We start from the raw sequence: 24,826 nt of genomic DNA on the forward strand, positions 1-24,826 counted from the left end.
AATCTGCAAAACAAACAAAACGAAAGGGGTCGTTTATCGATCATACGGCTTTACATTGCTCTGCCCCCTCCGTGAATTTGTCGTTTCTCCCGTTCTCTCTCTCTCTCCCCCCCCCCCCCTCTCTTTCTCTATCTCTATCTCTCGTTATCACTCTTCTCCTCTTCCACTCTCGCCAGGTCTCCTCTTCTCTCTTTTTCAAACTAGTCGAAAACCGAAATGTGCAGCCGACCGGTCGCAGCGGAGCGGGCTGCAGGGGGAGGAAGTGACAACGGCTTGTCACTCGGGGTGACGGTACAGAGACGATTCTGCCAGCCGGGAGAGGGATAAAGAGAAAGAGAGTGAAACTAAAGGAGAGGAGAGGAGAGCAGAGGAGAGGCGAGGACGGAACGAGAGGAGAGGCGAGTGTGGCGAAGGCTGCGCAGCGAGGATAAACGCTGCCGGTGATCGAGAGCCTCGCTCTCCAAGCGCCCGGTAGGGAGGGCACAAAAAAAAAGGTAGGACGTCGATATCGAGCTAGCAGCGACGAAAGCGCCTCGTCAATAAATCATCCAAAATAGCACTCGGTATAAAGCGGAAGTACGATTGGGTGCTGTGTATACCCGTGGCCAACGCACGCTCGGAACTCGCGGTAAACAGTGTCGCGCTCTCGAACGGGCCTGCACGTGCGGAATGGCGGCAAAATACGTGTCTCGTATGTGATCATTTGTTTGTCTAAATTTATTTGATGTTTGACGAAGAGGAGCGTCGCGGTGTGTGGGATTTCGCGCGCGCGCGCGTTTCACCGCGAGTTCGCGAGGTGGCGCGCGCACTTCTGCGCTGCTCGTGAAGAAAACGCATCGCGCCGCGAGTTTCGCACTTCCGATATTGTACATCGGTTTATCGAATGGAACAACCAACCCGAAAAGTTTCATTTCCGCGAGGAAACTCAATGGGGGATCGTCGCGAATGAAGTTCCAGCAAAATATCCATCGTCATTAGACGATTTGCCAAATTAACCATTTTCCGTTAATATCTATGTTTAGGAAATCTAATTCGCGAAAATATTAACGTCCGATGCGAAATATCGACAAGAGAGAGCATTCATTATTCAAGTATTCTCGTGGAGCGCGGCGAGAGAGATTTTCCATGTATATATAGTCTCGGGTGATTAAAATTTTATTAAAATGCCGAAGATTGAACATCGCGCGCGGGGCCGAATAATCTTAATCTATATGTGAAAAAGAATTACGGAAGGAGAACGCATTAATTGGTCGTAGAGCGGCTATAGGCACGATATCCGATTATACATTTCGCACTTGCGAGCGAGAAGGGTTGTGTCCAATATTAAATCGGATTCGTATCGTATACGAAATTGCGTTCGAGCTGGATTATTCCGAGGATCGATCCTAACGGCGGGATTTGACGAAACACAAAATTTCTCTTTTATTTCGCGCCGTTTCTCTTATCGTTCCCTGCAATTGTTCCCAGAATCGAGAACGCCCGGACACTTTCGAAGATTACGCGGGTTTTCGGTGTGCATGGCTCCACGATAGCGGCAACTATAGCCAGTAAGATTTCATCGCGAGTGGCTCTCAAGGTATCGCCCGCCCTGTGATAAAATATGGCGGAACTTAAATAAGTTTAAGAGATGCAACCGAATGATAAGCGAACTCGCAGAATTGAGTACCGCGGAAGCATCACGTCGAAGAAACCCACATCCGGAAATGAATGTGGCATCGCGCTTTTTACAAGCGCCAGTTATGACATCTTAATGAATGCATTCATTACTATTCCCGGTAGAAATGTACGTAGTTTGCGTAGATATCTACGAAGTTGTTGTCTGCAGTATTAATGTATTCTCATTAGTTGCTAAGATATTGCGTAGCAATTAGACAAGAACTTGATGGAGTTTTACTAAATAATTAAAGCAGTTTACTCCATAATAAGTGGGCAGATTTTTTCTAACATCAATATAGTATCAATTATATTAATTCGGTTTTATAATGTGCATATATTATAATGTCTATCGTAAATAAATTTAAAACATATTAATCGATATGAACAATGGCTAAATCATCAAAAGCATTGAATAAAAAAAGAAATTGTAGGAGATAAAGCCTTTGGCAATATTAAGTCTTATAGCAGAAATGGTAACCAAAGTTAAAAATAAAAATGAGCAAAAAAGTATATATAAATTAAATGGAATATATGTACAAATGGAATATATATTAATAATGCAGAATTTTTTCTTGCGATATCAGAACACATTAAGTTATTCTGGTAATTATTACACACACTACTACACACACACACACACACACACACACACACACACTATTATTATGGTAATAATATAAATGAAAACTGTCATGATCGCTCAGACGCAGACAACCTGATAAAATAATACAATTATAAGAATAGATAAAAAGAGAAGATAATAAGAAGAGAAAATAAGAAGAGATAATGAGAAGAGAAGGTAAGAAGAAGAGAATAGATAAAAAGAATAGATAAAAAAGACATATATTATTTGATGGTTGTGAAAAATGTCACGTAAAAGGCGAAAAATATGAGAAAATATGTTTGTATTAAAAAGTTCTCTTGCGTTTTAACTTTCATTAATATTAAAATTTTTCAATAAGAAAGCATGTACAGAAACAAAAATACTGCTAGGCTAAATCTGTCCATTTTATAAACGGCAGACTTGATTATTAATAAATTTAGTAGTTTTTCATCTATTTCTGTTCTATTTTCGTAAATGGATATTCATATTTCGCGTATCTTTCATGAACAGTAAATGTAGGAAAAGTGTTATATGTTGATCTCAAATAGTTTTACTCTTCAGTTACTAGACAAAAGTTAACATAACTGTCCGACACAACTGCTCGAAAACTGCAATAAATTTCTACCAGAGTTCTACCGAGATAAATGGCCTTTCGATGCTAAGGAAATGCACAGTACATGCCTCGGTGCTTTGTCTCGGTACATGCTCGCAGTTTTGACATTTGTTCGATTGTCTATGTGTGTGTGTGTGTGTGTGTAAAAAAGGTATTAATTTTACGTTCTAACAAAATTTCTCTCGTTTCCTGCATGCGCGTATTTTCTCTTCCAAAAGATTATCTTCTACAAATTATAAAATCTGAACACGTAAGTGTGATTGATTACTTTAAGTGATTAATTGTTACGTATCATTTTCGCGATCCATATCCATGTCCTAGTGGCTTTTGTGAAATCTTCGTATGAGAAATATTATTATAAGATATAAGTCGTTGTTATTATAAAATATGATATACGCGTCCTGTATAATTGCTCGCGTTCAACGCTACGCAAATATCATATGTTACTACAACGATCGCGCGCGAGTCTTTTTGCTTCTACTGTTGTTATGAAGTACGTGAACGTTGCAGTCGGTATGCTAATCACAAATTAATTTCAGCGAAAAAAGAAGTCGCACGCGCCAGTGTGCGAAATGTAAAACAGGCAATTAAGAACACATTATTCACAATTAGAAGCTCCACAGTGATTACTAGGACGTGCGAACTGACCCGCTCCCTCTTTGTCATTCAGCTGGCCGATCGAGTCATGGCCGATGTAATTTTCAATCAACGAGACGTGGTTTTTTAATGCAGAAAGCGCTCGCTATAAAATAAAGCGAAAACGTCAATACGAAGTGATAAATGTGGCGCAACTTGTGCATCTCTTCAGTCAATTGGACAAATTGGTGGAAAGTTCAGTATTGATACTTTGCTATTTTGCGAATTCTAATAATAATGTTATTATCACTTCACAGCTGAATGAATGTTTTCACATTTTCCCGACGATATTTGTGAATTTCCACGTTAACTTGTTTCACGAGGGAACAAATGTTACGCAAGAGGATTATCAATCCCATTGCTTGTTGCCTACGTGCATTAAAGTTTACACGAATATCAGTATGCTGTACTCTTGTATTATTTCCTCACACAGTGAATGCATTATGAAAAATAATCGCCCGTAGACAATACAATATTCTAGATGGAAAAATGTTACAGTCTCTTTTGATAGTATTGACATCGCGTACAATACCATCTGAAATGTCGCTTTTAACGTCCATCTAGATAAACAAACTAAATAAATGTCTTCAATGTTCTCTCTTTTACTTCTACAACTTGTCAGATATGTTTTAATTATACATTTAGACATGTATTTTAAATACTTGACTATACAGGACATTAATTGCAACTCACAACGCTATGGTGGAGCATATTGATCTTAAATGCTAAGGTTTCAGTATGAGAGAACAAGTTGACAAGCACTCAGACACTTATCGAACGGCGCTACTTTATACAAGGAACACTGACATAATCATTACGTCATCATTAGTGTTTGCTGTCATCTAGATGACATAATTATATAGATCAACCAGATGAAGTTTTTGCGTTATATTATTTTTATTTAGATAATGGCCTGGTTTACATCGTGCACTTGATACGCGTACTAAATAGTAACTTTCTATTAGATAATCTTAATATCGACAATGCATATCAACAGCGACGCATTCTATCAATATGTTTTGTTGATGAATATTATACCAGCTTAATATATTGTTGTTTATATATATCGTCCATATTAAGATTATCTAATAGAAAGTTACTATTTAGTACGCGTATCAAGTGCACGATGTAAACCAAGCCAATAAAAGTACATATTATCTTCACTTGCATCTTAGGAAGAAAGTGCTAACTTCGCCAAATTATCTAGGATGACGTTCAGATAATTTGGTCTATATATTACTGTAAGTATGTAAAGTATTGATACTGCATAGAAAAAGAGGTTTGGTTGAATTAACCAAATATCTGGTCGAATATGAACGATCCAGAAATTCCGACTAAATTAACCCGAATTCTATTTAAGTTAACAAGATTTTTGTCTGACTTAAATAGAATTCGGGTTACTTCAATCGGAATTTCTGGATCGTTCATATTCGACCAGATATTTGGTTAATTCAACTAAACCTTTCTTCCCGTGTGCCTATATCAAATTGCGTTGATATTGAGATTGCATTAGGATTATTCTATAATCAGAACAAAGTAATAACAAATTTATGTTTGTTGCAGAAATCGCCTATCGGATTGCACGAGTGAAAAACTTGTTTTTGTGGAATAAAGACTTATTATAAATAAATAAATAAATAAAAGTTTATATAATTTTTTATATCACTTTTACAATGTTTGCAATGTACTTTTATAATTATTTTTATAGTTTTAAAAACAATATTATCTGAACGTTATCTAAATAAAACGTTATATAATTTAATATTTAGTACTGGATGTACTTAAAACGAAAAATTATCTTCATCTTATCTGAAGTGGATTTATGAATCTTCATCTTATCATTATCGAATTAATTTCAAAATAATCTGAGCACAACACTGATTATGTCACAAGAGCTTGCTATCGTTCATTATAATTACCGTTTGTTTCCCGAGTCTCATCGCCGTACATGTCGAATAAAAAGAAATCCGAGATCGATCAGTTTCGGGCTGCGGGCTGAGTGAGAGTTGATGACAATTGTTACAACATGCTCACGTGGACTAATTACGAGCTCTTTGAATTCGAACACGTTTCACGAGTCACCATCGCTTTTCGATCTCGACACGGGCGATAGGCGGTAGGCCCGTTTTTCGAGCAAATTACGAACGCGCGGCCGTGCGGAAGAAAAAACGCGGAGGCGTTTATTCAGCGAATTAAGCGCATCGTTCAAAGTGCATGAAAGCGCCGGGAAAATTGAAAGCGCAGTCGCTTTGATAAGAGGATTGAAATAAAGCGACGAAAACAATCCTTTTTGCCCGGCCGGTGAATAAGACGCGCCAGTGGAAATACCTGGCTATGGCGATCCCATTTGCGTAGCGTTTCAAACAAGCGAGACGAAGAAAAAAGGTAAAAAGGAAACAGAAGAAGGTCGGTTAAAAATATGGAATGTCATGCACATTTTAATTGCAAATGTGCTCGTTGACGTTCGTTACTGCTATCATTAATGTTGATTACTGCTAAAACTTTTCACCGAAGTTAACTCACGGGGCAAATTGATAATAAATACATCAGCACGGTCTTAGAACGTCTCGGTGCTTGAAATAAAATTGCAATCGAGCGATCCTGATTTGGCCGAAGCTTCTGAATCTAAAAAGAGATTCGTTTTATCCGCAGCATTTGTAATGAAATCGCCATTACAGTTCTCTCTTTCTCATCCCCTCTGTCTCTTTCTCTCTTGAGTGTAGCTTGTAAATCCTTCCACTCAATCTGTGTCCAAAAGTGCAGAAACAGAAGCCGGAGAATGGCGTGAAGCACCAAAACCCTTCTCACCTAACTGCTAGTGGAATGTACGAGCGCGAAAGTGAAAACTGTTCACGGCGAACACGAGGCCTCGCGTAATTACCGGAATATTGATAATCCGGGAAATCGGCCTCAGCACCTGGTGCTTCACTCGCGCAGTTGTTAATTAATGAAAACAAACGATGTCTCATACTTCAAAATATCTCGGACTTCTCCCTCGCCATTCGCGCTCGCTCTTCTCTCTTTCTTTCTCTTCTTCGACAATATGCCGACGGATAGCAGCTTCGAGAAGAGATTTCGAGTGAGCAGAGTATAGAGAGAGAAAGAGAGAGGAAAAGAGAGAGAAAGTAAGAGAGAGAGAAAGAGAGAATGAGTGAGTGAGTGAGTGTGTGTAAGAGAGAGAAGGAAATAGGGTTGAAGGGTGGTGTATAAATCCGGCCGATGTCGAGCACGGCTCGCTAATAGATATTAATGGAACCCTTTTTCGTCGTGGAAATTCGCCCGGTTTTTCACGCCGACCACGGGGCACGATCGCGAAAGCCCTCGGTGCTCGCTTCGTCCGAGAGGAATTAAGTGAGAAAAAAAATGGGCTTTGACGGGGCATGGCGGGAGGCTAGAGGCCAGAAGGATGTGAATGAGGGGGTGAAAGAGGAGGAGGAGGAGAAAGGGGGCTAATGGGCGACGGGCAAATCGTGCACAGCAAACTGAGCCGCGGCGATTGCGCCGCGTAATTTCGTCGCGGATGTATGCATTTTTTCTTTGATCTCCTTGAACTCCATTTGATGCCCCGAAAACAATGTTTCACGTGCGACAGTTTGTTTCGCGACACACGCGAGCCGGATTTACGAGAGCGATGGACGGTCGTCGTTAAAATGATACGCCGATGCCGACGTAGCGAGCGGCGTTGCCAGATGATATATTTCGCAGTTTGACGCTGCGCTTATTTATTCTTAGTGTTTGCTATGTAGTACGTCACAAGATCCAGTGTGAAAGCGAGCATGAGATACGGTGCCAAAAAAAAGGATCCTTTGACAAGGCAATTGGATTATTTTTATTTAAAATTCACGTGCAAACGAATATTTTCTAATATTTTTCCGAATACATACGTGAATATTTTGCCTTGGATAAATGTGTAACAACAGAGACAGTTTTTAAGAAATTGCAATTGTAATCTAGTTCTCCATCTGTTCACATGAATCCAAGTATTAATATAATTTGTGACCAACAACCCCAATATAAAGAAGAAACGAGAATCTTTGTAATTGACGCATTCTTTCGCCTGCGATAATTTAATTCGCCTGCGACTATAAAAAGCTAGTGACATAATGGCCACGATTAAAATAAAATATCGGTTTATATATGTGTACCCAGATCACTGATATCAGAACGTAAATATTTTATTATTCACAAAAATAATTATTTGTATTTTACATTTTTGGGATACAATATCGAAATAAAATAATATGCCCAAACAAATATAATCTCGTCCTCAGGGGGAATCCTCTGAATCCTAGAGGATTTTATTCTTATATATGGCCCCAAGAGGATTCTTCTAAACCCGCAAGGAAAATATTCTAAGCACAATATTCTTAGAGCTCGAGAAATTGCGTCCGTTGTCTACGGCACAAGTCTTGTTTGTCGCATCTCGTATCGCACGTAAGAGGGCATTTTAACTCAAGTAAACATATTTCTCTTGATATAAATTTTATTCGTCATAGAGTTAAGAAATAACATTAATATCATAACTTGTCCTAATTATTAAATAGTATAAGCCATTAACTTATAAATTTATAATGTTTAAATCCATAATAGATTAACATAATTATAATTTCATATTAATTTATAATATTTAAATAATCATTACTTATTACTTTATAGTACTAATTTATATATTTTTGTTTCTGTAATCAGGTTACTGCATCACTAATCGAGACACTTATCTTATGTGAAACTCAATTTTGAACAAAATTAAACTGTCATGTCACTAAATGGTACATCAGTTATTTTTATGAAAATTCTGTAAAGTAAAATTTTCTCATGAATTTTTTATATATAAATTTCTTATATATAAAAATATAACATTATTGCAACTCCAAGCGTTCAAGCTTTCCAACAAAATCGATTTGGCGTGCTTAACTTAACACGTATATTAATAAACGATTAATTTTCACAATTCAATTATTTGATCATTAATTTGGACATTCATTTTATTTTTGCAGAAAAAGTTTTTATATATGCATATATATGTATGTCGCGATTGTCTCGGGATTCAAAATTATATCATATGCTGAAAATTATATTCAGACCAAATTTACACTTGTATTGATCCTATATGGATGTTTTTGCCTCATTTTTTTGCGGCAACGTCTTAATCATAGGACCCGAACGTCTGGATATTTTTAGAATAAATAGGAACTTTTCGTATTTATTTAAGCGATAGGCCAAGTTGAATCTAACTACTTGATAAGTAAATATTATAGTAAGGTAGCATATATAGATATATATACATATATTATATATATCTTGCAAAGCGTAACATTTCAATTATACACGTTTCAATTATGAATACAGTAGACATCTCACGCGCGCACCTAGGGAGGTACCGAAAATCTCATCTGAGAGCAAACGGTAGAAAGTAATTTTGCACCGCAGCACATATTTTCCAGGGAGGGAGAGAGAGGCCTTAACGGATTGCGGTAATTTGCCACATAACGACGAAGCCATCGTGTTAACGGGATAAAATTTTTCCGAGGTCTCGTCGGAATGAGAAAAAGAAAGAGAAAATCGACAAGCGAGCAAACGAGTGAGAGAAAGAGACAGAGACAGAGAGAGGGAGAGAGAGAGAGAGAGCCAGATGAGCAAGACGAGCATACGAATGTCAGTGCGAGGCAGAGAGTGACAGCGAGCGCGCTGGCATCCACGGGCTCGAGGGTAATCGACCTCCACCCTCGAGCACCTCTCCGATCTCAGCCACTAATTAAGACTTTTACTTTTTCCGCGGCGGGTCTCTTCTATCTCTAGGAACATCTCGGACGGACGCCTGAGCCATGGCGTCGAGACGAGAGTACGCCCCGGTTACATGACGCAGTTCGCGCAAGCTCGTCGTCCGAGATGGCGAAGATGAGAGAGATCAAATCCCAGGGGGACTGGTCTTAATTAGATTCTGACATCGAGTTGGCGACATTCTTTCGACGCGTCTCATGAAAGTTTGATAAATGCTGGACGCCCAAGGCGTCGTGTCGCGTTGCGTCTTATTGCCACGTCTTCCACCCGCACCTCGCCCTGATATAGTAATTAAAGTTAAGGCGCAGATTGTCATGAAAGAAAAAGAGAGAGAGAAAGAGAGAGAGAGAGAGGGACGTATTTCTTTCGACGAATTGGCCTCATTTCTGTCTTATTAATGTCGGGATTTTGTCTTGATCTCAACGCTGAAAATTGCACGATGGCTTGAGCTATTTGCGGTGTGTCTATGTGTGTCGTTATAAAAATTCGATCTAAAAGAAGAAGAGAAAAAGACATCTAGATAAACGGTAAATTGGATAAGTGGCATATTTTAGTTTTCTTCTGTTTCTGTTTTTAGTCACGGAAAAACGAGCACTCGTCGCACACGAAATATTTAATCCGCTTCTTGAGCATCCTTTGAATCGGACATTTTTACGATGTCTCGCGCGTTAGCGCGGGTTTTATATCGGACGTAAAAGCGCGCGCGTGTGTCGCACGTTGACACGTAGTCGTGCGCCGGCGTGGCAAAGGAAGGCCTTAATTAGCACTCATAATTATTCGTAATTAGCACTCGACGCGCGCGGTTTGGACCACTCTCGGCGGTCTTACGAGTGGTGGCAGTGGCAGCAGCGGCGGCGACGGCGGCGGCGTCGCTGCCGCCGCCGCCGCTGCTACTGGCAATAAAAAGACAACATAAACCGCGGACGGAAAATCGCCTCTTTTCATACCGCGTCTTCCGACTTTAGTGGGCTCTATATATATAGATATACGTGTGCACGGCGCCGCCTTCCTTTCACTCTTTCTTTTCATTCTCCGGAGACTCCCCACCAACTAACCGACGAGTCCTTTTTCCACTCTATCTTTCTTTATACCTCCTTAATCCAGGAGTGGGCTCGAACGGAGCTTCCACGAGTTTTAACCGACGCTACCCTGTTTTCGTGCGCGGTTGCTTGACGGGCACACACACACACACATACACACACACACAATAGAGAGGAAGAGATTTATAAACTTAATTCTGAAGCGATTGCGGAGGGACAGAATGACATCTTCTAAGCCTTTTACGCCGTGGGCGTTATTATCGTCTTGAAAAAACTCGTAATGTTTTCAATCTCTTGCGGCAATGTTTGACTTTAATGTCCGTTGAGCGCGGGAAATCTCGCGAGTGATTTATAATTATATATAATCAACTTGAACAAACTCGACGAAATAGGCAATTTTAATTTTTATTTTCGCTCCGGCCTTTCCCCTTGTTATTTCAAAATTTCGGTGGCAGGGAATCTTGTGCCAGGAGAAATTACGAAGTTCTATCTACTTTCCGCTCTTGGAGGCCTCTCTGCGATCCCCCGGCGGCTGAATTTTTCATGTCCCTGTCTATCATTGATACTCCTCGATCCACCAGCAACAGCCGAAAATTATTAATCATCCCTTCGACCGACGTTATGAGTGTACTTGTCCGATTCTTTTCAATGGCAATCAATACATTAATTTTATACGATAAGGTGATACATTACGATACTTCCTCCATACTGATATACTTCCTACATTACTGATATACTTCCTTCAGTCGCGTTGATTTTTCCACGAGGGACAAGGAGGAATCTTATGAGAGAAAGGGAAGAAGATGATGAAAGGATATGATAATGGCGATGTGCTGCGAAGCCGGCGAATCTCTAATCAGAAGTGCGGGAGGTCGGAGAGACGAAGAAGCGCATAATGGCACGATCGATACGCACTTACAATAAGTCCACGTTTAACTCGGCTCAGTGCATCGGCAATAAACGGGGGAGATACGCAGATGGCAAATGCGTGCGGGGTGCTTCTCGCGAGGGCAATCCCCCATTTAATTTGATTACTCGCGCGCCGTGGCTGTTCTCGCGCGCGCGCGCGCGGATTAAGTAATTCATACGACAACCCGTACCTCCCTTTTCCATTCTGCGCTTTAATGACCGGCGCAAACGGCGAAACGTATAACGGCCCGACGCGAAAACCCGAACCGGAGATTCTCCTTTTGAAATTAACGCGGAAACGATCCCTATCGCGCGAATTCCCTCGCTCCGCCGCCGCTCACGGCGGAGCAGTCTGGCCGCGTCTCACGCGTCGGTCCTTTAAAAATCTCACTTCGCGTTGCGAACTCGTTTGCGACACTTTTATAATTCCCGCAGCGTTTTGGAATAGGGATGACGAAAAAAAATTTAATTATTTCTGAACTAAGCTGAATTTACGTGGCCTCCAAGTCTGGCTCTACTGGGTATCTGACGCAACGCGTACGTTTCTTGTTAATGCGTAAGGTTTAGTTCAATTCAGTTTAGTTTAGCGGCTTACGCTGCTAAAGAGAAATGTAATCTCATCTTTAGCGAAAATTCTTTTAAATAAATTCAAGAGTCTTTTCTTTTAAAATCAAAAAGAGAATATTCTAAGCACAATACTCTTGAAGTTGAAAGAATTTTGTCTCTTATCTATAGTACGAGCCTTGTTCTTATTCACTTCTTCTAGTAAAAGGACATTCAAGTTTGTTTCAAGTTTGATGTAGAGAAAGGAAAAACGTTAAAATAATATCTAATAAATTTCCGATTAATATAGAGTTCACTTTATTAGAAAAGGAATTTCGATAAGAATTTCGCTTTCAATATGAAATCACAGAAAACAACACTTTGCGATTAAAGTTCTTTTTTTGGATATTAAAATACTTTCCTTCTGGTTCTAGAAGATATATAAGATAATTTCTGTTAAAAATAAAATTATATTATTTTGAGTGCTTGTATTAGTAACTTGATTAGGACAAGATCTTATATGAGTTTTAAAGTTACTGCTGCACCTTTTCACTATACTTGTATAACAAATGCCTTCACGGTAGTAAAATAAATATTATCATTATAATATTATACTCGTGAGTGCAGGTAGAACTCGGCAGAAGATAGGACGAAAAAAACCCTTTACCGTTTTACAAACAATCATTATTGAGGTATCAATATTAAAAAAAATTAGCAAATGACTGTGTTGTCAGTAGATTCAGACATCTTGGATGAGGCTTAATCTAAAAAAAACTCGTCCCACCGCATCACGTTCTCATTAGCCAATTTTCTTTGATTAATATATCAATAATTATCGTGATGTATTACAAAATTGATAAGATACAGGACTTTTCTGTTCAATTTAGTGAATTCTGTCTGCACAGAAGCGAACACGTTGCGTCAGACATCCTGTATAAAATTACCTAAATCGATCGTTCTAATGGAAGGCAGAGAAGTTGAAAGAGAAAGCTTCCACGGCAACACGAATCATCGCAAATGCCAGCTTTTCCGCGGGATATCGTCGCAACGAAGTGACGTAGAATCGCTTCGTGATGCAGGACACCGTCGATTGCTCCACCGCGACGTGGTTATTTCTGGCACACGGCGCGCCGCGTCGAAAGCCACAGCGGCGGCATGCAAATCTCGCTGGGTACGGTCTTAACACTCGGCTAACAGAGTAAGATACGCCACGGTGGCGCAGACAGTGTTCTCGACATTATGAGAACAAACCCTCTCGTCGGCGAGCTATCATGGTGGTTAGCTAGATGGTCGGTGGCTGGTCGGTACACCCTTTCACATTTAGCCCCGGACTCGTTACGCAGCTCGAGGGCCGCGAGCATTGAGTTACAGTTAACTTTAAGTTACCCTGAAACTTCCCGTCTCGGAACTTCCGGAAAACCGCCAAACGGACGTCTGCTACACGTTCCCGGAGAGGTCCATTTCCTCCCTGTGGAAACCCGGAGGCGGAAAAAGCGGAGAACGAAAGGCGAGCCAGTATTTATTCAATTCTTTCCGATTTTCTATTCTCGTGCTCGCTGCGATATCAGTTTTAAACCGATACCCATTATCTCGAGTTAAAGCAGATTGATCGTTACAGAATCGGAACGAAGCTTAATAAATAATCTCGTCGTGGAATTATCTTTTTGAGCCATCGACAGAGATGCGATCCTTGATAATCAGGTTAATCAAAATTTCAATAATTTGATTAATGTGAGGCACGGATAACGCAATAGATTACGGATTTCGATGTCAGCTCCAATTTTATGTAAGCATATTAATAAGATGCAACACTTGACAAATTTACCCATAAAATACTGACTTTTCTCTGCACAGTTTACGTCATATCGACTGCGCAAAATTGCAAATGTTATTACGCAATATAAGTATGTACAAAAACTGATTGTGACATTATACAACACCTGACAGAAACGATGCATCATAATTATTACTTATTTACTTTCTACAATTGGTATAAAAAGACTGGTAGTGAAGATGGATGCAGAATAAAACGTAGTTTTAATCGGGATTAAAAAACTAAAATCTCAAATAATAGTTTGTGCATCATTCTTATCACACTAACATTAAGTAAAGAATCAAAATAATTCTTTTGGGTATCCAAAGTAAAATAATTCATCACAATATCATCAATGACTTCCGTTACTCTTTCGATGTATTCTACTTTAAAAATAATTGAGAATCACGAAAAATATTATATTTTTTGAGTGTTATATTTATAGCTTAAAACAAGATTTGGTTCGTAAACCACGAGAGATAGAAATGGTGACAACGAGAAAACCTCAAAGGAGTCAAAATGACTCCATTGGGCATTCTAGTGTTAAAGCATCCCCTTAACCGTTTGAGTTTCACGGGTAGTTGCAAGACACAGATTTGAGAAAAATGCCGTATAGCACGATTGCGTTGTTCCTTTTTCGTTTCGTTTTTCATTTATTTTCTATCAAATGTTGCAATACAGACTATGAATGATTTAGGTTTAGTAAGACCTTTTAAATTTATAACATTGATGCGCTGCAATAAAATCCGAGTTCTATAAAGCGTATTGCAGCAATGGGCTGGCACTTTTGGATTGGGATCAGAGCAGCGCGCGCGCGCGCGCACACACACACACACACAAACAGTTAAATATATTACGTATAATATAAACGTTATAAATTTGTTTATGTGCGTGTGTGTGTAAATATGTATTCTGAAACGTGTGCCAACGCGTGCAGACGGGATGCTGCGGTTGTTAAGGAAATACGCAACGAATGGTACAATAACACTACATAAAATATGGAAACTTCTCGTCGATAATAAACAGCACGGCTTTATTAGCCCAATGTTTTCGCGTGAGTAGCATTGTTACGAAGTGCGCGCGACAAAATTTCATTCGGTTGTTTTTCAACGTTTTCTGTATGTGTTTATCGAAATCCTGTGTGTTTGATGCGTCGCTGGTTTTTAGTCAGTCGAGGATTCACGGACATACTCAAATTCCAATACTGTCACCAAAATGAAAGGCGCGCGTTCGCGTAGAGATGCAAATTGAATAATAAGCCGGATACTTTTCTCGCGCCGTTAAGGCATTTTAATTCGTCGAATAATAATTAATACTTCAATCGGCCGTCTAGAGAGATCTCGCTCTTAAAAAGTAATTTCGGCTCGCTCAGCATGAAAATTATTATGCGAGGGGTCGCAAGATACGAAGAATAAAACACCCTACCACCCCCGCGGAGCGCGTTGTGGGAGCAGGCAGAAAGAGGGCTGGCGGGAGTCGGCTGTAAAAAGAAAACGAGTTTAGGATCCCGATGGAAGGAGCGACGGCGCACGGTGCAGATTCTAAAATACGAGAGCTATTAGCCGTAGTTTCCCATGAGCATTACCTTCCCTTATGTGTAAATGATGCAACTCTACGTGACGCACCGCTCGACGTTCGCGTTCAATCTGTACCAGGGATTGAAAGCGTCAAGAAAATAACTGCATGGAAATTACTTTACACAAGATTCGCTTTTAGACGAATATAAAAAGGTAAAATAATGATCCTTTGAAGGTAAAATAATGATCCTTAGAATAGATTCTAACAATTCTTTTGAGAAAGAATCAAAGCAGCATTTTATCTCTGCCGCAAAGACACAAAAAAATACACACTGCATTCAGTTTTACTCGTTTTAAGTGTTTTCACAAATTTACTTATCCGCAAATCTATCATAAATTCATCCTAAGCATTAAATCTATTTGAAATACATTCTGTATCTTAGTAAGTTTAACATTTCAGTCGAGAATATTAAATTAGAATAATATTAAAAGTATAATATTATAAAAATATATATATAATAATATTAAAAATAATATTTGATATAATATTCTTCTGACGACAATAAATTCTCTTTCCCTTTGAATACATAATAGGCTTATCTAAAATTTATAATGAGTACATTTTGAGATTAATATGAAGAAAATATTTTTATTGAAGATAATCATTACTTAAAAGAAGAAAAGTAAACTAAGTAGTTGTTTTATTAGCAATTTATAATGAATGTATTTCGAAATTAAAAAAGTAATGAAGATAATCATTACTTAAAGGAAGGAAAGTAAACTAAGTAGTCACTTTGCTTAGCAATAGAATGATATTTTTCTCGGGTATAAATTATCATTTGCTTTGTTATTTTAATGCTGCGATATTTAGCAGTGTACGACGAAAGATATAAATCATGAGAATTGACATTCAAGATTACTCGTCGACCTCTATAACGGAGCAATGAACAAAAGGAATGCTAACACGACGATTTTTCAGCTCTCTCTCTTTCTACGTACGTATGTGTACGTGTGTGTCGTTAAAATTTCAAAACTTCAGGGATTTTTAGTTGAAATCCCGGTTTCATATCCATTGCTCGTGCAACCCGCACTCGCAAATGCACACGTACGCGCGGCCGTTACGCGTATGTAAGTCATGGTGTTGCAAGCCTGGGTGAAAACGCAACAAGCGAGCGCGCCGGCCGGCAGTAAAGGGACAATGCGCGAGCAATATGTTCGCTGTTTAAAGGCACGATGCGTGCCTTGAAATTTATGCCTCACGGGGGACCTGCTAAATTTCGAAACTTTGAAAGTCCAGGCGAAAAGCATACATCAGCAATCTAACGAGTTTGAGTTTCAACGGGCGAGCTATCGTTGCATCGTTCGGGCGCCCTGTGTCAGCTGCAAATGTTAGCTCACCGGACAAATATTTTTCTCGTACGGCATGGTACGGTTATCTTAATTAAACAAAAACTCGCTGTTTGATTTGCAGTAGCGTACATATTTGAAGCGGGTAACGTGTACACCAGGCGTGTCGACATCTCCCTTTGGAATAAAATAATCATTCTGGCAACGAGAACGCGCGCACCGAGTAGCATGATCATAAATTACGAAAAAGATTCGCCGAGCGAGTTCTTTCGCTATATTAGAAATGCGAGAGCGACCGTGTCGCTGCGCGGCGAATTGCGCCTCGCGCGCAAAAAACGCTCGAATGCCGCTTCCGCATAAACAACATCTGCGGAATATTCAGAATCGATGAATTCCGGGGAAATGGGAAATTACCTCGCCCGACTGTTTCTACGTTTTTTGCAATATTGCAATACGCGCGCCGTAACGAGATAACTAAAACAAAAGCTCGCTTGTGCCAGACGAAAACGGACCTTCATTTTCCCCATCTCATATCAGCGCCACCGACGCAACCCCGCGCACTCTGCTCTTCATTTCTCGCCAAACCCATCCCCTTAGCACATTCTCTCCATTCTTTTTTTATTAATTTCTATATCCCCGCTCTCTCTCCCTCTCCCTCCCCCCCTCTCTCTCTCTCTCTCTCTCTTCCAGAGATATAGCGCTATCGGTGGACGAGTGCCAAGAGGAGGTAAAATTTGACTTTGAATTCCCGGAGCGTTCATCGTTCTGCCGCTGTCCTTTTTCCCTTCTTTCAACCACCACGCGCGTCCGCGGCACTTTCGCTTCTTTCATCCGTTATCTTCAGAAATAAAAGTTGTATGCGTCACTACCGTTATCGCCCGGCCGTTATCGCTAGGTTCAGAAGCACGTCGACGTGCGCGCACATTACATGCAGTGTCGCATAAAAAAAAGGTGAAAAAGGAAAAAAAAACACGGCGCCCGACAAACGGTGAAATTGAATTACCGCGGATACCAGAGAACCAACGTGAACCGACCGCGGAAGTCCTCGACAATAAAACGGAATTTAGAGCCCGAACTATAGTTCTCTTCCTCTCGCCGATATAGCTCGATTTTATAGATCTGAGTGACGGAAAGCGATTTCGACGGGTTTCATTTTTAAATGCCCGACAAAGGTTGATATTTTTATGCACTTAATGATTTGTATGTTTTGTTTGTACCGCGATCTCGTCAAGAGACGAGAATGAGGAATTTAATATTATGCTTTTACTCTTTCTCTCTCTTTCTCTCTCGATATTATTAAAGTGTTTTGTATAAAAGACATAACGTAAAAAGATATCGAGGTAAGACATTACGTCGCGAGCTCTCAAGTAATAAGAAGTGTTATCAATAATTTTCCGACTGACATACTTCCGGGTGAAGTGGAGCGCTCGAAAGCTTCTTACAATAAATGTCGATCACGCTGTAATCGAGCCGACCACAAACATCGACAGCTCCGTTTTCGTTCAACGAATGCGCAATGACATATCGGCAGTTTCACACTTACAGAAGATCAGCAACAACGAGGGGTATTCTTCGCTGCCATTACTCCCGCTGAGGAAGAAGAACCACTGCCGAGGATCGACTCTGATCCCGTATCTGCGACATAAAGTAAAAGTAGAAACACTTTATTTGAAATGTGTTAATTTTAAGTAAATTGTTGTGTAATGCACACGGCTTTTCTATTAAATGACGCAGTTTACATGATGATTGCAATCGTTTGTAATTGGCAATATTATTATTTATCTTGGAAAATATAGGATAATAACAATGACAAATGCATCATGGTATATTAATTACAATACAGTGAATAAATAAGCAGTAGAGAGAGACAAAATTAAATTATCAGTCCGATTTTCAAACGACTAAATACAATATTTGGTATGAGAGACGTTAAAAACGGACTGATATTCAATCATGATAATTCAATTATGTCTTGTTGTAATACGAGCAAAAAATTAATAAGGAGAAGGAATAAATGCGAAAGTAAGATACTTATAAGATATACACTAATTCTGCATTATAATCTGTCTCCAGTCCTGCGATAGTAACCGAGATGCAAACGCTTCGTTACTATAATGAGTCTGTTTCCAGTATGATCTTTCTTAAGGAAAGTTGATTCAGAGAGACACAAGAAATAAAGGAGCGTATCGCTCGCCTTCTTCCTTCTTAGGATAAATAACCATCGCACCGCCACTACGCAAAGGGGAAAGCCGCGCTCTGTGAAATAAAACGACCTTTCCAGGAAGGTCGACTCACAATAGAAATGTGGGAAACGTCTGTCCCGTGATTGACTGCGATCTTGATTCGAATCTGTGATTTATTTAGATGGCACGCGGCAGAAAATATTATAAACGGTGGCAGTCCGCTGAATCGTGTCGGATTATTTATTGGCAATTTCGCGAAATGACACTTCGTGCGCGCGCGCGTGCTTAATGCACACACACACGAATCATACATTAATTTCTGCATGTAAATCAAATAGCGCTGTGGAAACAGCACGCGTCTGATAACAGTAATAAACAAATGAAACGGGATAATGTTGAACAAATTACCATGTTCGATTAAGTCGCGTGTATTCATAAGCGTAATGAAAGAAAGAACGTATCGGTCGGAAAACCAGAATGTACAAGGAAAATTTACATAAAAGTGATATTGCAGGTACAAACGGGTCGTACAACAAGCGCGATCAATCCTCCGGATTGGAATGAACGAAATTTATTTGGCAACTTGCCGAGCATAGAATTGCACAATCGTTCTTAAAGCTTCCAATCGTTTCACAATAACAACCGTGACTACCGCCGGGATGAAACCCATCCCGACCTTCTCCCCTGTTCGATTTGAATCTGACCGTTATCCATAATAGCAATCGATATAAACAAAACTGTTCCGTTCGGTCGAGAAGCTATCGCCGTTTAATCCAGAAATGGCGCGATAAAACAAAACTCCTGCGATAGGTACGCCCTGTGCATAATGGCGATGCAATATAATCAAGACTGTCGCGGCCAATGACGATAATCTGTAAATAATGCGCGAAGGAACATTACTTTTTCGTTTATCTCTCGGAATACACGAATTTACTCGCAAACTTGCGTCATTATCGTGCCCGTGGAAATAAATTTTATATATCTTATCGCTATATTATACCTGGGAACGCAATTTGCGTTTCGATAATATCGATCTAAGCCATCGAGAACATTATTTTCTCGCGGGACATACGAGGTAGGTGTACCAGTCGAAAAAAGGTAGTGTACACTAATGGCTTTGGGTCGTATGTGGCCGCTAACGATGATAAACGACGCTTCTGGGTCGAGTAATTAAAGTATTCGAAGTGGGTGCGGTTGTTACAGAGAGAGAGACAATATTTATTGGGACGCAATCACTGACATGGTTCTCTGCGAAAACGCTATCAGTCACGTCGACATGGTTTACAGTAATTGGACGGTAGCGCGGAGAAAAATACGACTTCCGTTTATAATTAATCGTTATGTGCTGTGTGACAGCTGATCGGTGATAATTTACGAAAACGATGTAACCTCGAACAATATACACCGCGTCACTAATAATGTAGGTCCCCGATATCGCAACATTTCGACCAAATTAAAGAATACAAAGGTTTATGCTTTTGAGAATAAAACGAAGAAAATAATTTAATATTCAGCATAATTTAATTTCAAGTATGTGAAAATATATATGTATCCAATTGTATTCAATTTTGATACACCAAAAATATCATCCTTAATCTTATCGTTAATGGAATCCTCAAGAGAATTCTTCTAAAAGAAAAATCTCACGAGAATTTCTCTAAAACCAACAAGGAAATATTCTCAGCACAATATTATCCCTTTTCATTAGAACAGAAATGCTCTCTCAAAGTTTTTTCGCTTAGAATATGGGATTACAGGAAATAGCATCTTATAACTAGAGTTTTTTGGAGGGAGGAAGTCCCTTAAAATATCCTTCTAGTTAAATTTCCTTCTAGTTTTAGAAGAATCCACGTAAAATTTTGAATTATTAATCAAAGAAGATCAAGAGTGACATGAGCTGTGATGGCCACGTCTGCCGTTGTATATATTGGGTGAAAATGTGAACAGAAAAATCCTTTATCATTTTGTAAATGTAACCATAGATTTTTAACATTATAACGCACCAATCTTCTTTAACTAATAACTAAAAATCTATGTGATCATTTGCAAAATGATAGAGGAATTTTTTGTTTAGTTTAGTCTAATGCACGAGCACACGACAGCAGATATCACTATCACAGCTCATGTAGTAAAGGAATTTTGTGTTCAGTTCAATGAGTTCTATCTGTATACAGCGACTGCATACCGAATTGTCAGACACTCTGTATAAGAAAATTCTGTTAAGGATGAGATAATATTTTTTTACGTGTAGGAATTAAGAGGCGGAATATCAGGCACCTTGCTATGTTCTGGTGGCATGATCAATACCAGAACTATCAGATTCACCGAAGAAAAAAGAGTATTACTTGTTCTGCCCTACCCCGTACTCAAATATTCATTTCAGAGGGATGGAAACATCCTGGAAAGGAAACAATCGTTCAACGCTGCCGATGATTAAATCGATCCTACTTCGATACGCGTATACACATCGCGGAGGAGTCTCATAAAACATTCTTCGAGTACTTGAAAGTTGGGGGATATCGCACTTATCGAAACTCATCGCTCCGAGGCGTGAGCAGAAACGATATTAAATTTCTTTCCCGGCGGGAATAGCCGTCTTGATCCGAGAGCGCCCGTTAAATCCACGCTCGTTCTTCGCCCGCCGGAGTTCGTTAATACAGCGTCACGATAAAATCCCCAATTCCACGTCGAACGTGGTGAGGAGGGTCGCCGGGGTGACTCCAGGTAGGAGGGAGAGAGAGAGAGAGAGCGTGCGCGCGGAAATCCAGATTGGAAGAGTTATGGCGCCAATATGGAACGGGCCCGAATGAAAATGTGGGCGCGAACGGTTCGCATTAAATATTAATAAAACGCGCGCAGCGAGACGTCTTCCTCGCTTCTACGATTGTAAAGAACGTAGGAGATGATTCTTCTTTTCCGAAATTAATGGCAGAGCCTGAAGGCTCGTTTCAAATGTCGGATTGGCCCAGCAAGATGAGATGGATTGTTCTTGAGGAGATACGAAGGGGCTGTGTGTATGTGTGTGTATGTATATATGTCCCTGTAGGGAGGACGTGTGACTTAGTTAATTTATTTCAATATTTATCTGGATAAAATTCGCGCGAAGCGACGCAATTTATATTGCGTTTGAAGCCCATTGGTAGGCAGTACCAATTTATTTGCTTCAATTGATTTTCGAGAATTGATACGTGAATGCGTGATCTTGCTAGAGCGAAGAAGGGAATGCCAAAATGAATGACGAACTTCAAAAATGTTGACAATGTCGAGGCGATCGTCAAAATGTCAAACATCAAACGTCAACGGCATATCAGATAAGCACCAATACGATCACGCTGCCTTTTCATATTTCTCGTGTATGCAGAGATCTTACATAAATGTATGGTGCTTTGTTTTCCTGAACGGAACAAACATACATATACAACTTGCAAAACTTTTGTATCAGGCAAATATTTACACCAAGAAACGAAATGTTAATTTTGAAATGCTTTATCGTTTTCGTCATATATCGAACGATGCTCCAATTCGTTTTCGCATGTGCTTGCATTGTGTAAAAGCATTAGGAATTCTATGCAAGTAATACGACGTAAACCGTGCGGAAAGAAGTCGGTAATATTTTGTCGGTAAAGTTTCTCAAGTATGGCACATCTCAAGACGTATGAATTGAAGGATTCTAATGCATCTTGGAAATACAGTATTGAAAAGCTACAAAAACGGGAATATATAAATTATCCAAAATTTTCTTAGGATAAAATTTTATCATTTATATTGTATTTAAAAGTGATAAAGTCACCAGATTTAGCAATATCGGCGAAAACTGCCGTCAGACAGGAAATCCGTGTACCAGTCGCGCGCCACTCAGTCGAAAATAATTCAAAATGGTCGACGAGGACGAGTCATGAAATAACACACGTCCAGAGTACAGACGGATCTGAATGCACAAATTATGACTGCATGGCAGTTCAGTGAAAAAGTTTCACGAGCTATCTGCATAGATACGAGAAACAAGAGAGCAGAAACTTCAGCATCCCCCTGTTTCCACCCTCACGAGCTTTTATCGATAACGGTGGAGCTTTTCGTCGGGAGTTCGATTAATTGAGCTCTCTTCGCTACCTTTCTCTCACCTCGCGCAGAAGCGCTTCGCTTTCTTACCGACATGTTTTTTTCGGTCGCCAATCTACTCTCCCCCCTCGCCCTCCCCGCACTGTCGATTAATCTCGATCGCAGTGGAATCGTGTTGACAGCCTTATCCTCGCGACGCGGCCACGTCTCGCCGCTTGTTCTTATTTCTCGTGCACATCGAAGCGTCTTGCCGATGAATCATTCGCACAAAACGCAACGGCTTGAAATAGTTTCCGCCAAAGTGCTCGATCAGAAAACCTGTGAGTCAATAAGGTGTTCGTATGCGTAATTTTTCAGTCGATTGAAGATCGGCCTTATGCCGCGCGAGAAAACGCGATAAAGAGACGCAGCAATATCTATATTAATCGCGAGCTCTTTTCTTTTGTCAGTCTGTTAGATTCTGGAGAAATCCACTTAGCCACTTGAAATTTTGGCCTGCATTGTTGATATGAAAATTAACGTGGTTATCAATTACTAAATTGATGAAAAAAATTCACACAACGGAATATAAATGTATTTCAGTTATTATATTTTCACAAATATAATTCTTTTAGTCTAACGAGTCTCTCATTTTTCTTTGTTAGTATCTATACACGCAGAGAATATATTATAGTTTTATTTATATAAATATATAAAAATATTAACTATCCCCTCCTCCTTAACAAGGCGTAGTATTTGTTGATATCTAAGACTTGGTGATTATCATCAATTTATATGGTATGTATCATCGAACAATTTGTTAAATAAAACCATACTGTTTAATAACACTTATCATGTTATGTGATAAATATATAAAATGTATGGGTATATATGGGTGTAACCAAATATTTTGGTAATAGTCAAAATATTTAATAATATTGTCATATTATTTGATATTATTTACCAAGCCACAATTTAACTGGTTTCACTAAATAAAAAATTTGTTTTACGAATTATTTTGTAATTATTACTAAACGATTGATATCTATCATATTTGATACTAATTACACCAAATACTGCACTGAAACGCTCAACCAAATGTGTTTGTCAACTATTGCAAGACTTTTTTGTTAATGTAAAGGATCGTTAAAAATTTCGTTAAAAACAACAAATTTTTAATAGCACTATTTCAATTTCTAAAGTATAAATAGCACCCACGAAATGAGAGAACAGTCAATTACTGCAGAGCGTCGCAAAATATATTTTGCGATTTGTACTATAAAATTCTCTCCGTGTATTCGGTTCGTAAGCTTTTATGGATACTTTGATAAAATATCGCGCGAAGCGAAGATATCGATCGAGTGTCGAGATGCATTTGGACATAGGTATCTCGCAGAAGGATTACCAGGCGATCTCGGGCAGAATCGTTTGCGATATCTTCGGCCGCCCGCAGCTGCTCCTGTTTCGTACGAAGCGTGTTGGGGCTACCTCGAGCAATTACGTCGCGAAGTTCCCTCGAAAGTTTTTCCACGCTTAACGAGCGTGATAAATTTCTGTTACGCGCCCCCGGGAGCGGCCGGACGCGAGGCCGAGAGTTTACAACGGCGATAAAAATCTCGTTGAAATTATTCATGGGCAACGCTTACGCTCCTCCCGCACCCTTGGCAGAAGAAGGCACCTAACTTACTCCTGTAAGGACGATCTCTTGTAAGGAAGAGACATCGCGCGACTAGCAATGGCCATAACCGATATGCGCGATATGCGCGAACATTTAACTCCAATAACGCGCCTTGACTTCGTATTAATTGTTATTACGTGCACAAGTCATTTCAGTTGTCGTTATTCAGGTGAAACCAGTGAGTTAATGTGTGAAATTTAATAAGTGTTCCATTAATACAAACAATACACACTAGTTGAACGCATTCGAAGGAAATTACGAAATGTGCTGATTAGTAACTTTCAACTTTTCATTATAACTGATGTGTAGAAAGAGATTTGTAAACTTCAATTGTTTGAACAGTAGAATTGCATGCTGGTTCGTGGCCATCGCTGAGACGACAGCTAATTCTATTCGGAAAGGCGAGAAATGGTCAGTTCTGCTCCACCCATAAATTAATTTGCTGTTACTCGCACCCCCCCCCCCCCC

At 39.6% G+C, this 24,826-nt stretch overlaps 1 protein-coding gene across 1 annotated transcript in view; it reads right to left on the reverse strand.

Moving 5' to 3' along the window:
• Positions 1–24,826, reverse strand: part of LOC116849415 (diacylglycerol O-acyltransferase 1) — a 127,258-nt gene that overhangs the window by 77,337 nt on the left and 25,095 nt on the right. The window contains exon 3 of the mRNA XM_032826552.1: positions 18,003–18,094. Within this exon, the coding sequence (XP_032682443.1) occupies positions 18,003–18,094 (92 nt within the window). The remainder of the gene's footprint in view (positions 1–18,002; positions 18,095–24,826) is intronic.

This window comes from Odontomachus brunneus, unplaced genomic scaffold, assembly GCF_010583005.1.
Source record: "Odontomachus brunneus isolate Ranch 3 - 2012 unplaced genomic scaffold, Obru_v1 Obru_scaffold_115, whole genome shotgun sequence".
Lineage (NCBI taxonomy): Eukaryota > Metazoa > Arthropoda > Insecta > Hymenoptera > Formicidae > Odontomachus > Odontomachus brunneus.